The sequence below is a fragment of the Sphaeramia orbicularis genome, chromosome 7 (assembly GCF_902148855.1).
Source record: "Sphaeramia orbicularis chromosome 7, fSphaOr1.1, whole genome shotgun sequence".
NCBI lineage: Eukaryota > Metazoa > Chordata > Actinopteri > Kurtiformes > Apogonidae > Sphaeramia > Sphaeramia orbicularis.
This window is the reverse complement of record NC_043963.1, coordinates 783,266-799,092: the sequence shown is the minus strand read 5'-3', so window position 1 is coordinate 799,092 and position 15,827 is coordinate 783,266. Positions and strand designations below refer to the sequence as shown.

The following is a 15,827-nucleotide window of genomic DNA, read 5'->3' as shown; positions in this document are numbered from 1 at the left end:
CAATAACGGTACAAACATGGTGAACCACAGGTTCTGTATTCATGGTTTGTTTTGTAGTATTAATTATTATCTTCTTAATGAAACATCATCTATTTGATCAGTCATCCTGTCTTGTTCGCCCCCTGCTGGTGGCGGACCTGCATGCGCACCAGTATGCCACCGGAAGTCGTCATCGTCATCGCCTGAACTACTTCCTACTTCCGCAAACACCGCTCTGCAGTTCCCGTTTATTCGCATTTATCGGTTCTGCTTCCGCGCTCCGTTTCCGCCTGTTTTTCTAATCGATACTATTAATGAGTGTCTGATCGGCGTCATGACGGCCAACAGCCACTGTTCCTCCGTGGAGCCGCCGGGCCTGGACACCCAGCGGAGGGAGGTCGAGTGTCTGCTGCGGCGCTGTGAGCTCCGCGCGGGCGACAGTTGGTGAGTGAAGCGGCCCGCCGCTGCCGCTACCGCTTCCGCTGCTGCCGCTGCTAACGCGGCTACACAAGCTCCGCGGAGGTTGTCGGGTTCCCGCTGGGGCCGCTGTGTGTGGGGGGGGTTTATTAGGACAGTTAAACTGCGCTGTAATCGCTCGATCACCGCGGAGAGTCGAGTAACAGCGTGGACGGAATGCATCATTAGCCGACGCTGCTAATGCTAATGTGAGCCGAGTGCGACGTTCAAGGCGCCTCGTAAGATTCAACTGTGGTTTTAACGGCGGTGTGCTGTGTTTCTCACACAGTTAAAGAAGAGCTTGATATTAATACTGTCAGAATCAGATCAGGACTGACTAGCGGCGTCTAACCAAACATCCCAGTACTTTTAATCCTATGAGGAGACGCGTTGACAGGCGTTGAGTTCACTGTCACACCGTCCGCTTCACTTTCTGTTTGGCTCCTGTTGTCAGATTCCTTTCAGTTCAGGGGAGTTATTCAGAGTTCACATAAAACCACTAACCTCATCTAATCCGGAGAATCCACTTGTGTTTGACTTATGAATCTTTTTATCATGTTTGTGATTCAACGGTTTATTTATTTATTGACTTGGAATTTGTTGTTAACATTAAATAAAGTATAAGGAAGTTCTATTAAATAGCAGCAATATTGGTGTAGTTTAATTAGGACTATTTGGTCCTGCATGGTAGATGAGCATTCTACTATATGTACTAATTATTAAACATGTAATTAATGATCAAAAAGCTAATGTTCGTTACTCATGGATATAACGAGTGAACATGTTATTCTAATCCTGCATTAATCAATAACTTCATGAAAACAAGCTTTACTTGATGTTAAGTAAAAAAAAAAAAAAAAAATCTATCATTACATACAAAACAAGAACATTTTAGTGAAGCTGAGAAATATAAATGTCATTGTTTGAAATGACAACTTGTTGACAGTTTGAACAGAAACCAAAAGCTGATGGTTATTGGTGTGTTCAGGTCCCCTCTGTGTCTCTGTATTTATGAGAGTTTGTTGGTGACTCCATTACTCTGACTTTAGGTTAAATCAGGTGTTTGGGGACAAGGTATCATCAGACATATTTCTGGTGTGAACAAACATCCACCTCAGCTCCAGTTATTTTTTTAATATATTGACTAAATACAATTTGTCATTATTAATAATAATACTACTGCTAATATTCTTATTCTAAATCTATTGCTAATGTGAAAGTATGACAGTACAACTTTACCATTGTTCACTGGTGTTCAAGTGTTTTTACAGATCCATTCATTCTGAAGGGCTTTGGCTCTGCTTGGAGTTAGAGGTGGACTCCTGCTGTTTGAACTGCTTATAGAAGAACAGTCAGAGCTGATATGATGTCCTCAAACATCTGACACTGGAAACACACGCTGTGGCTCTGAATGGATGTGTTCTTGGTTGTCGTGTGTTTTCCAGGTATGTGTTGGAGCGACGCTGGTTCGAACAGTGGAAGGAGTTTGTGGAATCTGGAGACCAGAACTCCTCATCTTTTCCAGGACAGATTGACAACACAGAGTTGTTCGAAGGTCAGTAAAGACCTTGTGATGTCACTCCCATGTGTGACTCTGAACAGGTGACACTTATTCTGTGGTCTCTGATCAGATCTGGACTCATACCACCTGAAGGAGCGTCTGGTGGAGAACGAGGACTTTGTACTGGTTCCAGCCGAGGCCTGGCACAAACTCCTGTCCTGGTACGGGATGGTGGACGGACAGCCGCCACTGGAGAGGAAGGTAACTCCTGAAACACTCCTGAAGCACTACTGAAACACACGTAAAACACACATAAAACACACGTAAAACACAGTTTCTTCATCATCACTGTGTAACTGAGAAAACAACGACCAATGAGAGTGGTGTTCAATTTAACAGCAGCTGTGTGTGTGTGTGTGTGTGTGTGTGTTGTGTGTGTGTGTGTTGTAGGTGGTGGACCTTCCCAGTACTCTGAAGGTGGAGGTTTATCCAGTCCAGGTGTTCCTGTGTCTCCATAGTAACATGGATAATGTGGTCACTGCACAGTTCAGCCGCACTGACAGCATCCGTAAGTCTGGGTGGGTCTGGTTCTGTTCACATAGGGATCAGACCTGGTCTCTGGTTGCTGATCTGGTTCTATCAGACTGACTCTGGTCCTGATCGGCGCAGGTTTTAAGGTGGACTGTTTTCATTTCTGCATGAGGTGACAATGAACCCTGACCCTGACCCTAACCCTGACCCTGACCCTGACCTTTAAAGGGAATGATACAACATTTGTACCTTAATTCAACAGTTTCACAGTAACACTGATGGGCAGAGCAAAGATCTCCTCTAGGTGGTCCTAGATCTGGTCTCAGTGGTCCTAGATCTGGCCTTGGTGGTCTTAGATCTCCTTTAGGTGGTCCATCTCTCGGTGGTCCTAGATCTGGTCTTGGTGGTCCTAGATCTGGCCTTGGTGGTCTTAGATCTCCTTTAGGTGGTCCATCTCTCGGTGGTCCTAGATCTGGTCTTGGTGGTCCTAGATCTGGTCTCGGTGGTAGTTGTACTGGTGGACACTGGAACAGGAGCTGGACTGGCAGAAACAAACAGAAAACTAAAGGGTAGAGTGAACAAGCCCAGACTGAAACAGAGGGAAACCTGTGCACTGAACCCAGAGGTCTGTGTCTGATCTGTGTCTTCACCTGAAACAGGTGAGCTGAAGCTGAAGGTGGACCATGAGAAGGTCCAGCTCAGCCTGGTTTGGATCTGAACCCCGTTGATTCTTTGAGTTCTGCGTGTAACTGCTCTGTCTGTATGTGTCCAGAGCGGGTCCAGAAGACGGTCTGCCGCTCCTTCTCGGTTCCTCCGGGTTCCGAGTGTCGTCTGTGGATGAAAAGCTCCGACAGTAGCTGTGAACGTCTCAGAAACGTCCACCTGAGTGTGTTGGATGCATGTTTGAGCTCAGGGATGGTGAGGATGCCATGCTAATGTCACACTAACACCAAGCTAACATCATGCTAATGTCTCTCTAACATCACACTAATGCCGCGCTAACATCATGCTAATGTCACACTAACATCATGCTAACGTCACTCTAACATCACACTAACACCACGCTAACATCATGGTGATGTCACACTAACATCACACTAACACCATGCTAACATCATGCTAATGTCACTCTAATATCACGCAAACGCCACGCTAACATCATGCTAATGTCACATTAACATCACTGTAACGCCACACTAACATCATGCTAACGCCACGCTAACATCACACTAACGCCATGCTAACCTCATGCTAATGTCACTCTAGCATCACACAAATACCATGCTAACATCACGCTAATGTCACACTAACATCACGCTAACGCCACGCTATCACCACACTGACGTCACATGAGCACCTGCGTGTGAACAGACGAAGGCTAATGGGTTCTGCCGTGTCTTTGTTCAGACGGTGATCATGGAGACCAGGAACGCAGATGGAACGTGGCCCAGCTCCAGACCTCAGATCATGTAAGAACCCCATTCAGAACTGGACTCAGGCTTTCCTTCTGCACTGATCTGTCATTTATTCATATTATTGTTTGATTTGTAGTTAATGAGTCATGACTTTAATTTCACTCTAGTGTCAAACAGCTGATCCACAACAACACAACCCGGGTCACTGTTCAGACCGGCTCAGATCTCCACATGTCCTTGTGGGGGTTCATACCTATTTAGAGACTAGACCCAGTCCAGAACAGGACTCTGGATCTGAACAGGACCTGGTCTGAACAGGACCTGGTCTGAACTAGGGCTGCACCGGTACAGGTAGTCCACGGTTCGGTCCATACCTCGGCTTTTGAGTCACTGTGTAAACAATGTGTTTAATAACAGGTCGGGTTGTGGGTCTAATGTACGTGGGTATGAGTACAGGTACGGGTACGGGTTTGGAACAGTAGTGGATCTGTGCAGGACTCTGATATGAGTCAAGTCTAAAACCATGCCTGTGTCTGCTGTCTGTCACTGAGGGGCGGGGCTTCCCTGTGCTGTGTGCTCACATGCACGTAGAGAGAGAGAGACTGAGAGAGAGAGACTGAGAGAGAGAGACTGAGAGAGAGAGACTGAGAGAGAAAGACTGAGAGAGAAAGACTGAGAGAGAAAGACTGAGAGAGAAAGACTGAGAGAGAAAGACTGAGAGAGAAAGGACCGGAGAGAGAAAGACTGAGGGAGAGAAGCCTGAGAGAGGAGAGACCTGGAGAGGAGGACTGAGAGAGGAGACTGTGAGAAGAGAGAGGACTGAGAGAGAGAGGACTGAGAGAGAGGAGACTGAGAGAGAAAGACTGAGAGAGAAAGACTAGAGAGAAAGACTGAGAGAGAAAGGACTGAGAGAGAGAGACTGAGAGAGAGAGACTGAGAGAGAGGAGACTGAGAGAGAGAGACTGGAGAGAGAAAGACTGAGAGAGAGAGACTGAGAGGAGAGAGACCTGAGAGAGAAGAGGACTGAGAGAGAGAGAGAGAGAGAGACGAGAGAGAAAGAACTGAGAGCGAGAGAGAGACTGGAGAGAGATGAGAGTGAGCGAGAAGTGAGAGAGAGAGGTGACTTTGGGGGTGGACTTGGCCTTTCACACGCCAATGCAAAATGAACTGCACAAAACCGAAAACCTGCCGTCCATCTGGGGGGAATCGTCCCGTGCGGGGTGGACCGAATGGTCCACGGTTTTCCTGAGTACCGTGTGTGTCCCCTGGTCTGAACAGGACCTGGTCTGAGCAGCCGGACTCAGATTTGTTGTGTATGTGGATCTGACCTGTATGTGGTTTTCAGGAGGACCTCAGTGGAGGATCAGGACTCGTACCAGGGTCAACCAGGGGTCTGTGGACTCACCAACCTGGGGAACACCTGCTTCATGAACTCGGCCCTGCAGGTCCATACATTTACTGGTGTTTTTCATCCTCTCTGCTGTTTATTATTGTCCCCTTCATGTGTCCGTGTCTCCGCCGTCGTCCTCAGTGTCTCAGTAACGTTCCTCCTCTGACCGAGTACTTCCTGAGGAACTTGTACCTGGACGAGCTGAACTTCACCAACCCCCTGGGGATGAAGGGGGAGATCGCAGAGGCCTACGCCGACGTCATCAAACAGATGTGGTCGGGCAGACATTACTCTGTGGTTCCACGAGTCTTCAAGGTAAAAACAAACCACTGCTGTCGAGGAAAACTTCAGAATGACCTTCAACCTCCACCTTCAGCATCAGTTTAAGATTTAAACCAGCCCTGATCTGAGAAAATTGGACCCAGACCAGTTTCAGTTTCCAGATTAACGCTAATGCTGTGTTTCCACTACGTGGTACTGACTCGACTCTATTCGACTCGACTCAACTCGGCCTTTTTGCATTTCCATTACGAAAAAGGACCTGGAATTTGGTACCCGGTACTAGTTTTTTGGTATCACCTCGTCGAGGTTCCAGGACTGGGGACCAGAAACTAAAAGGTGACATGTAAACACTGCAGACCACTGATTGGTCAGAGTCATCTCTGTGACCCGCCCTTTTGCAAAAAACAGGTGCAGAAGTTTACAGTAAATGTAGCGGTAGGTGAATCCACATGATGACAGTCTGTAAAACTACACCATTCAGTCAGGAGATTCAGTCTTTGGTGGCTGACGTAAAAATTCAGCATGAGTTTGACGAGACAACAGGCAACAAGCGAGTTTATCAGCAACAGACGAGCAGACGACACAGAAGTAACGCACCGCAAAGCTATGACGACCAGGTACTGGAAAGTGGGTAGTCTCCTGTAATGGAAACGGTCTGGAATAGGACCTGGTACCAGAGTGGAGTCGAGTTGAGCCGGTTCCACATAGTGGAAACACGGCATAAGGGTTAGACTCACTCCTCTGTTGGTCCAGTTTCAGATGTTGCAGTTTGATGTGATCCAAATGTTCAGGTGTGAAACCTTCTCCACAAGGTGACCGTCACCAAAATACAAACAAAGAAAACATTAGTAATGAGTGAATTCAGAGCATGTGGACGTCTGTGAACCAAACACACACCTGTTTGGTCTGATCTGAAAACGAATCAAGTGTAGAACATGTAAACCTGTCCTGACCCCGGTCCACGTGGACCGGAGGTGGAGTCGGCCTCATGTCCACCAACAAGGAATTCTAACGTTCAAGATTTTTTGTGGTGAAAGAGTCAAGTTACACAAACGTGATGATCCTCCATGAAGTACAAGGACGTGTCTGACCAGTCAAGAGAACTTGGACAGAACTGAAGGGTGGTGCTCATCATGTCCAGGTGTAGTTCAGGGTGTAGGTGTCTGGGTGTAGTTCAGGTGTTGGAGTCTGGTTGTAGTTCAGGGTGTAGGTGTCGGGTGTAGTTCAGGTGTAGTTCAGGTGTAGTTCAGGGTGTAGTGGGTGTTGTCTCCATCCGTGTGAACCTGCAGGTCAACTCCACCTTCTGTCCTGTGTGTGTGTTTCCTTCAGACGAAGGTGGGACACTTTGCGTCCCAGTTCCTTGGGTACCAACAACATGACAGTCAGGAGCTGCTGTCCTTCCTTCTGGACGGACTCCACGAAGACCTGAACCGGGTCAAGAACAAAGAGTACATCGAGCTGCGAGACGCCGATGGACGGCCGGACCAGGTCACGTGACTGCACTCAGCTGAGCACCTGTAAACTGGGGTTCTAAGTGGGACCCTACAGACCTAGTCGTCTGTGCGGTCCCAGTGTTCACCTCCAGGTGTCACCGTTACCTGTTCCCGTCCAGGTCCAGGTTTAACCCTTCCCCGTCTTCTCCTTCTTCTTCACAGGAAGTGGCAGAGGAGGCGTGGCGTAACCACCGGCGGAGGAACGATTCGGTGATCGTCGACACGTTCCACGGCCTCTTCAAGTCCACTCTGGTCTGCCCCGAGTGCCACAAAGTCTCAGTGACCTTTGACCCCTTCTGCTACCTCAGCGTCCCACTTCCTGTCAGCAAGGAGCGCGTCATGGAGGTGTTCTTCGTGTCCCTGGACCCGTACGCCAAACCCGTCCAGGTACCAGTTGATACTTAAGGGAAACCATTGAACCTGCGGTACCGCCCGGGCCAGTGATGTCATTACTGAGGGACGACTGTTTGTTTGGTTGCAGCATCGTGTGGTGGTCCCGAAAGCAGGAAAAGTGTCCGACCTGTGCAGTTGTCTGTCGGAAATGACCAACGTACATCCAACGCAGGTCAGAGCTCACACATACACACGTTTACAACAGGACAGCGGCCGTTTCTCAGTACGTGTTCTGGTGTGTTCTTCTGTTCTCGCATTCTCGTGAAACGTCATCAGTCGTAACCTTAGTTCTGTTCCATTTGAAAGTTCGCACAAACCTAGAACCCATGGAACACCTGGATGTTGTTCTGTCTGCTAGCTTAAACGTTATTGGGTTCTGTCATTGGGTTCTGTTATTGGGTTCTGTTATTGGGTTCTGTCTTTTAAACATTTCTGTGTTTCAGATGGTCGTCGCCGACGTCTTCAACCATCGGTTCTATAAAATCTACAGCGCTGACGAGTCTCTGAGCTGCATCCTGGACCGAGATGACATCTTTGTGTACGAGCATGTCCTCAGAACCCTGAAGTTCTCATGTCTTCATCAGTCTGATCCAGAACTGAAGGATCTGACCTTTAACCCTCCAGAACCATGTGGTTCCACCAGGGTTCTGCAGGGTCTAAAAAAGGCTTCAAAGTCTTGAATTGACAGATCTGCATTTAATCCCTTAAAAAGTCTTTGAAGACCTTAAATGTCTTCACTTGTATTTCCATAAACCTGTGGTGTCCCGCTATGTCCTTTATATGTCCAAACTGTGTCCTTTAAACCTTGTAGAACCTTGTTGGAACCCTGTTTACATGTTGGATCCTTTTTAAACACTGTTCATGTCCAAATGTTTCCAAAAGTGACGGAAAACTGAAAATCAATGCGAGTCCATGTAGAGACACACGACTGGACTTTTATCATCTGTCCCTGTCTGTCTGTCTGTGTCTATTTTTGTCTTTTTATGTGTTTTAAGTCTTTGTCTTCATGTGTTGAGTTGTCTTGTATCGTCACGTCTTCCCATATTTATGTCCTTGTGTCTTCATCTCTTTGTCTCTTTGTTTTGATGACTTTCCATCTTTTTGCATTTTCTTTGTGTCCTCATGTCCTCATGTGTCTTTTTGTGTCTCCTTGTGTTTTCTTTTGTCTTCTCGTGTCCTATTCTTTTGTCCTCATGTCCTCTTCTGTCTTCCGTCTTTGTGTTGTATCTGCCTGTCTGTCTTCGTGTCCTCCCGTCACCGTACGTCCCCGTCTTCACGTACTGTCCTTGCGTCCAGGTACGAGCTGCGGGACCCGGAGGACGAGCAGGAGGACCAGGTGCTGCTGGCGCTCTACCTCCGGGAGCGGTCCCACTACAGGGACTACGGGACAGGCAGCAGCTCCTACGGGACGTCCTTGTTTGGACACCCGCTGCTCCTCAGCGTCCCTCGCAGCAGCTGCAGCCGGGAGGCGCTGTACGACCTGTTCCTGCAGAGACTGGTGTAAGGAGACGCCGCCGAGGACGAGTGGGTCCTGTCTGAGGCCGCAGCCGTTGACATGTCTGTGTTTGTGTCCAGGAGATACGTCCGATGTCCCGACCCCACAGACGAGCTGGACGAGGAGGACGAGGACGACGATGAAGACGAACTGTACAAAACGCAGACCAACGGCATCAGTGACGGTAAAATGTCTTCTTCAAGACGGTTCATGGGTCGCAGACATAGTGTCAGGGTTTGTCCTTGTTGTCTTGTCCACTCGTCCTCCCTGTCTTCAGCTGGTTTCACAGAGGTCTTCTATGGTCGTGGGTAGGGATGGGAATCGTTAAGAATTTAACAATTCCGATTCCATTATCGATTTTGCTTATCGAGTCTCATTAGGTGAGGAATAAAAGAGTACAAATGGGTGTGTTTGTATTAACTGTATTTTATATTTCCATCTGGACAGAAAATATACCATATACAGTATGTACAAATAATAAGAACAGAAGACGGCGGGCCCGGTTTGGGGGGGGTGCAGTGAAAGTGAAACTTAAGACTCTTTACTAATTCCTGTATTGCTGCATGTCCACTACATCCAACCAGTTCAGTTCGACTCTGCTCGTCTCCCGTTGTTGTGCACCTCATTTCCTTTCCCCTACCTTTGGAAACTTGTATTTGGGTACGACGCTTGTTGCCCGCACCGGAACCAGAACTGGGCCTGGCGTTCACTCTGCCGCTACATTCACAAGCATCGCTAAGTAGAGAATGAAATATGTGACATTCCTGTAAATGAGTCACATGTGGACAAATGTTTGAGGATATTGGAGGGATTCCACCTTTAGAAGAAATGGAAGCTTTGACAGAGTTCAACTGGACCTGGTGTGGTCTGTTTGGACCTGGTGTGGTCTGTTTGGACCTGGTGTGGTCTTTTTGGACCATTTCTGCCTCAACACCATGCTGTCTTCGTTCTGACCAAAACAATGCAGCGTACGCTTGACGTCATCACGCATGCGCAATGAAGGTGGACTCAATAAGCAGAATCGTTAAGCAGGCAGGCAAACGATTCCAAGGAATCGAGCTACTGGGATCCGGTTCTCAAAAAGAACTGGTTCTCGATTCCCATCCCTAGTCATGGACTGGACATTGTCCTGTCCACTCGTTTCTCGGGTTCAGGTTTTAAACTGTCACTTTTACATGTTTCCGTCTCTGATCTCACAAAACAACCCAGAATCAGGTTTGGACTCAGTCCACCTCAGGGTTCCTGGACACTCGGGTGTCCCCAGAGTCAGACTGTCCAAAGTTCAGGACATTTATCAAACTCACAAACAGATGTTTTTTTTCACCTGAGATGTTTGAGGACTTTGTTACTCATCTATTCAGCCTCATTTTAATGTGACAGACGCATTTAAAAAACGTTTTCCATGAAGACCACAAACGCCTCATAAATTTGAAGTGATTGACACATCTTTATATTTATTACAAGTAAATGTTCAGGTCGGTGAATAAATGAATTAAAAAATGTTCCAAAATTTCTTAATGAAAAGTGATGACAGTGTTTTGATGTCAGATGAAAACATCTACGTGGTGCGTTCGAGTGCACCTGGTAAACTCATGGTCATCCACATCACATGTGGTACACACATTCTCACTTCAGCCTGTTTTCATCAGATGATGATCAGGACAGCGTGGACAGACCTGGCCCCTCCCAGTCGGAGCCCTGCTGCAGCACAAACAGCCAATCAGATGTCCCTGCTGAGCCCCTCCCCCACCTGAACAACATGCAGACACCAGTAGACCGTGACACCGCCACAGTAACCAGCAATGGCACCCAGAAGCAGGCGGAGGAGGTGGAGGCGTTCTGCCGCTCTGATGGCCCGTGTTCCAGAGACTCTAGTGGGACCACCGCCCCAGAACCGGCCTCAGAACCAGCCCCAGAACCGGCCCCAGAACTGGCCTCAGAACCAGCCCTAGAATCGGTCCAAAATGCTACACAAGACAAAGAAGAGGACAAGCAGGAGGAAGCGAGTTCTCCCAGCCCGACCGCCAATGAGCAGCCAATGAAGAAGAGGGCGTGTCCTAAGAGGAGGAGGAGCCTGTTCAGCATCCAGGCGGTGAACTCCAATGGGACAACGGAAAGAGGGACGGGGGAGGGGGACAGCGCTGTGTCCTTCAGCTGTGAGTTTGAACATCCCATAATAATACTGGTCTTATCAACACCGCTATGGTAACAGTTCACATGGGTTCTGCTTTTAGGGTTAACCCTAACCCTGTTCCTAACCCTAACCCTGTTCCTAACCCTGTTCCTAACCCTAACCCTGTTCCTAACCCTAACCCTGTTCCTAACCCTGTTCCTAACCCTAACCCTGTTCCTAACCCTAACCCTGTTCCTAACCCTGTTCCTAACCCCGTTCCTAACCCTGTTCCTAACCCTAACCCTGTTCCTAACCCTAACCACTGTTCCTAACCCTCGTTCATAACCCTACTAACCGTTCCTAACCCCTGTTCCTAATCTAACCCTGTTCCTAACCTACCCTTAACCCTGTTCCTAACCCCTAACCTTGTTCCTAATCCTAACCCTGTTCCTAACCCTAACCTGTTCCTAACCCTGTTCCTAACCCTAACCCTGTTCCAACCCTAACCCTGTTCCTAACCCTAACCCTGTTCCTAACCTCGGTTCCTAACCCTAACCTGTTCCTAACCTAACCCTGTTCCTAACCGAACCTGTTCCTAACCCTAACCCTGTTCCCTAACCCGTTCCTAACCCTAACCATGTTCCTAACCTAACCCTGTTTCCTAACCCTAACCCTGTCCTAACCTGTTCCTACCCTAACCCCTGTTCCTAACCCTAACCCTGTTCCCTAACCCTGTTCCTAACCCTAACCCTGTTCCTAACCCTAACCCTGTTCCTAACCCTAACCCTGTTCCTAACCCTGTTCCTAACCCTAACCCTGTTCCTAACCCTAACCCTGTTCCTAACCCTGTTCCTAACCCTAACCCTGTTCCTAACCCTGTTCCTAACCCTAACCCTGTTCCTAACCCAGGTGTGTGATGGTCTTTGTTCTTGTCTTCAGCTCAGCCCTACGTTGCAATCGACTGGGACCCTGACATGAAGAAGAGGTTCTACAATGAGAACGAGGCAGAGGTCAGTGACCCTCTGACCCCTGACCCTTTGTTTTTCTGACCCTCTCGTCCTTCTGACCTTTGACCCTTTGTCCTTCTGTCCTCCTGCTCTTCCTGTAGAAGTATGTGAAACACGTCAGTATGGAGGTTCCTCAGCAGCAGACCACGGTCCAGCTCCAGGAGTGTATAGAACTGTTCACCACCGTGGAGACGCTGGAGGAGGAGAACCCATGGTAACCATAGCAACCACACACACATTCACCCAACTCACTCAGTCCAGTGCTATGTTGTTCTTCACTCTGCTCGGTCTTCATCGTGTCCGCATCATGTCCTGCAAAACTGATGTCACCATGGTAACGGTTGTCCCTTCTCAAACACACCGTGTCATCTGAGACGATCGGACTCCTGGACTTATCGTCATGGTATGAGGACATGGGGGACAGACTGGTCCACAGTCCCAGGCGCTAATTTGTATTGTTCACTCATGTGCTTTTTGTCCGTTCTTTCATTTGTGTTTTTTGCTCATTTGTTTGTTCGTTCATTTGTTCGTTTGTTCATTGGTTCATTCCTTTTTTCATTTGTTCATTTGTTCGTTCCTTTGTTTGTTTGTTCATTTGTTCCTTCATTTGTTCGTTCGTTCCTTTGTTCATTTGTTTGTTTGTTTTCTTGGTTGTTTCTGTGAATTCAATGCCGTTAAACATCGGTCATTTCACTGCAGATGAAACTTGTTTCCTTCGAATACGTCAACATTTCCTCCAAATGCTGTGGTGTTTTCATCTGTCGGACACATGCTACTGGTTACCACGGTGACCGCAGACTAACCCCATCATGTGTGGTGTGTTCAGGTACTGTCCAGTGTGTAAGACACACCAGCTGGCCACCAAGAAGCTGGACCTGTGGTCTCTGCCGGAGGTCCTGATCATCCATCTGAAGAGGTTCTCCTACACCAAGTTCACCAGAGAGAAACTGGACAGCATCGTGGACTTCCCCCTCAGGTACTGACGGGGACGGACACGGGGGGTTGTGTGAGGACATGCAGGACGTGTCCCAGCACAGGGGACGACTTGATGTTCTGGTCGATTCCACCTGTTCGTCAGAAACTCAAACCAGGTGTTAACTGTTAGAATGTTGGAGGACACGGATGTGTCCACTGGAGGACACACAGGGTTGTGATGGTTTCTTGTTGTGGTTTCAGAGACCTGGACTTCTCCGACTGCCTTCTGAGGAAACACCCGGCCAATGGGGAGCCTCCGAGCCGTTATGACCTCATCGCTGTGTCCAATCATTACGGAGGACTGAGAGACGGACACTGTAGGACATTTAACATTCATCTGTTAAAAACCTGTAGAAGGAAGGGACGAGACGTGTGTTTCCTGTTTCTGTAGAAGGTCAACGAGTGGAGTCGACCTGCTTTGACTCTAATGATGTCACGTCTGTTTACATGTTTTCAATGCGATGCTTTAACACTGATGATGTCATGTTTGTGTGTGTTACGTTCAAAGACACCAGCTATGCCCGGAACAAGGACAACGGTCAGTGGTACTATTTGGACGACAGTAAAGTGACCTATGCCAAAGAGGAGCAGATAGTGGTGAGTAAGACGGTCCAGGTCCAGGTTCAGTCCAGTCCATTCCAGTCCAGGTCCGGTCCAGGTTCAGGTTCAGTCTAGTCCAGTCCAGGTCCAGATCCAGGTCCAGTATTTAAGGTTAAAGGGACAATCATCCTTTTAAAGACTCATTAACGATGGAACAAAACAGTCAAAGCAACAGCTTTATCCACAGTGACATCATGACTCGTACTGATCCGATCAGTTTCAGGTCTTTGAGTTTTATTGATCCGTCTCATCACATGTGACCCGTGTTAAATGACCTTGTGTGTGTCCTTGTCTCCACCTCCAGACAAACGCTGCCTACGTCTTGTTCTACCATCGACAAGACAAGATCAGAAAACCCACTCTGCCCGCCCCCAGCACAAACCCCGCCCCTTCGTCTGACAGCCAACCTCACAATGCCAATTCCTGCAAAAATGATGAGGCGGGGCCGGGCTCCGCCTCCTGTGTCACCATGGAAACAGAGTGAACGAAGCTGCTGTGTCAGTTTGTTCCACTGGACAGTAAATGACTTGAAATAGATATTCCCAGTGACACTTGAACACCTCTGGGCTGTGGGCGTGGTCTGTGGGCGTGGACCAAACGTCAGTGATTCTCAGGTGAAGGTGAGAGAAGATTCACCGTCGACACTTTGTTTCCTGTGGTTTTAGTTGAATTCAGTTCCTGCATCAGTGAAAGTGATGAGGATCGACCTTTGACCTTCATCATCTGCATCTGTTTAATTCGAACAAACGGAACATTTACGGAGTTTGATCCTTAATCAGTGAATTCATTAAATGTTTCCGATCATTTACTGCCACATCAAACAGCTTTGAATTCAGGTCAAACGTCAGAATCTGCTCATTATTTTCGGTTTGTTGTAAAAATATTTCAGTTTCCAGTTAAAGTTAAAGCAGTAATATTTCATTTAGTTTCATAAATTAATGGATCAAAACATGTTTGAAATCAGATGAATGTATGTGCTGTTTTTCTTTCAAACCTCATTTAAAGTCTGTACGTTTGGGTTGGTTTCTGTGGTGTCATATTATTTTCACATTCATATGAGGAGCTGCAGTCGTTTGGCTTCAGACTAGGACTCAGAGTGAGACCTCTGGTCCAAGGACCGGCTCTGAGGTCCACCTCTGTGTACAGTATTTTTCTATTGAAACAAATGGCTTCTTCTTCAGATTCTTCTTCCTGCTGAAGGACAAACGCTGGACTGGTTTCTTTCTTTGTCTTCCTGTTAAATATCAGATGGAAATATTTTATTGTACTTTGAATCTTTTGATATAAATAAAAGATGATTATTATCAGATATAAACATGAGTCGGATGTTTTTGGGAACTATGTGGATCAACCAGACCGGGCTTAAACTACGTGGACCAACCAGAACCAGACTGGGCTTAGTGTAATCGCTGGGTTAGGGTTAACGTTGGGTTAACGACATACTATAGACTTACTTTTTGAAAATTTGAGGTCATCGGAAAAACCTCAATAAAGGCTTAAAAACACCTAAAATACCTCATATAACCCTTCTAAATGCCTCATTCATTTAATATAACCCTTTAGAACCATATTCCAGAACCAGTCCAAACTGGACGTTCTAAAATGACATACTATAGTCTTACTTTCTGACATTCAGAGATCCTCGAAAAAACAATCTGAATAAAGGCTGAAAAACACCTAAAATACCTCATGTAACCCTTCTAAATACTCCATTAGTTAAATAAAACCCTTTAGAACCATATTCCAGAACCAGTCCAAATTGGACGTTCTAAAACGACATACTATAGTCTTACTTTATGAAAATTTGAGGTCCTCGGAAAAATTCAAAATAAAGGCTTAAAAACACCTAAAATACCTCATAGAACTCTTCTAAACACCTCATTAGTTAAATAAAACCCTTTAGAACCACATTCCAGAACCAGTCCAAATTGGACATTCTAAAATGACATACTATAGTCTTACTTTTTGACCAGCACAGGTCTTCGAAAAAAATCAAAATAAACACTGAAAAACACCTAAAATACCTCATAGAACCCTTCTAAATACTTTATTAGTTAAATAGAACCCTGTAAAACAATCCTCTAGAACCAGTAAAAATTGGACGTTCTAAAATGACATACTATAGTCTTACTTTTTGACCATCAGAGGTCAACGGACAAAACCTAAAAAATTCTTTAAAAAAAACCCCTAAAATACC

General features: G+C 46.9%; 1 protein-coding gene across 3 annotated transcripts; it reads left to right on the top strand.

Moving 5' to 3' along the window:
- The first annotated feature begins 177 nt into the window (after positions 1-177).
- On the top strand, positions 178-14,666 carry LOC115422241 (ubiquitin carboxyl-terminal hydrolase 11-like). 3 transcript variants are annotated; one of them, XM_030138448.1, is made up of 22 exons: positions 178-423; positions 1,881-1,990; positions 2,067-2,197; positions 2,387-2,504; positions 3,240-3,385; positions 3,875-3,936; positions 5,228-5,327; positions 5,414-5,587; positions 6,884-7,042; positions 7,210-7,434; positions 7,529-7,612; positions 7,884-7,978; positions 8,737-8,940; positions 9,016-9,119; positions 10,585-10,851; positions 10,900-11,091; positions 11,988-12,058; positions 12,157-12,269; positions 12,882-13,031; positions 13,232-13,347; positions 13,539-13,627; positions 13,935-14,666. In XM_030138448.1, the coding sequence occupies exons 1-22, from the start codon at positions 314-316 to the stop codon at positions 14,112-14,114; spliced, it is 3,000 nt and encodes a 999-aa protein (XP_029994308.1). In that variant the 5' UTR covers positions 178-313; the 3' UTR covers positions 14,115-14,666. The 3 variants fall into 3 exon arrangements, with proteins under 3 accessions (XP_029994308.1, XP_029994309.1, XP_029994307.1); XM_030138449.1 differs by lacking the exon at positions 13,935-14,666 and adding an exon at positions 13,728-13,900 and having other exon boundaries at positions 10,585-11,091; positions 13,539-13,645; XM_030138447.1 differs by having other exon boundaries at positions 179-423; positions 10,585-11,091.
- The last annotated feature ends 1,161 nt before the right edge of the window (positions 14,667-15,827 follow it).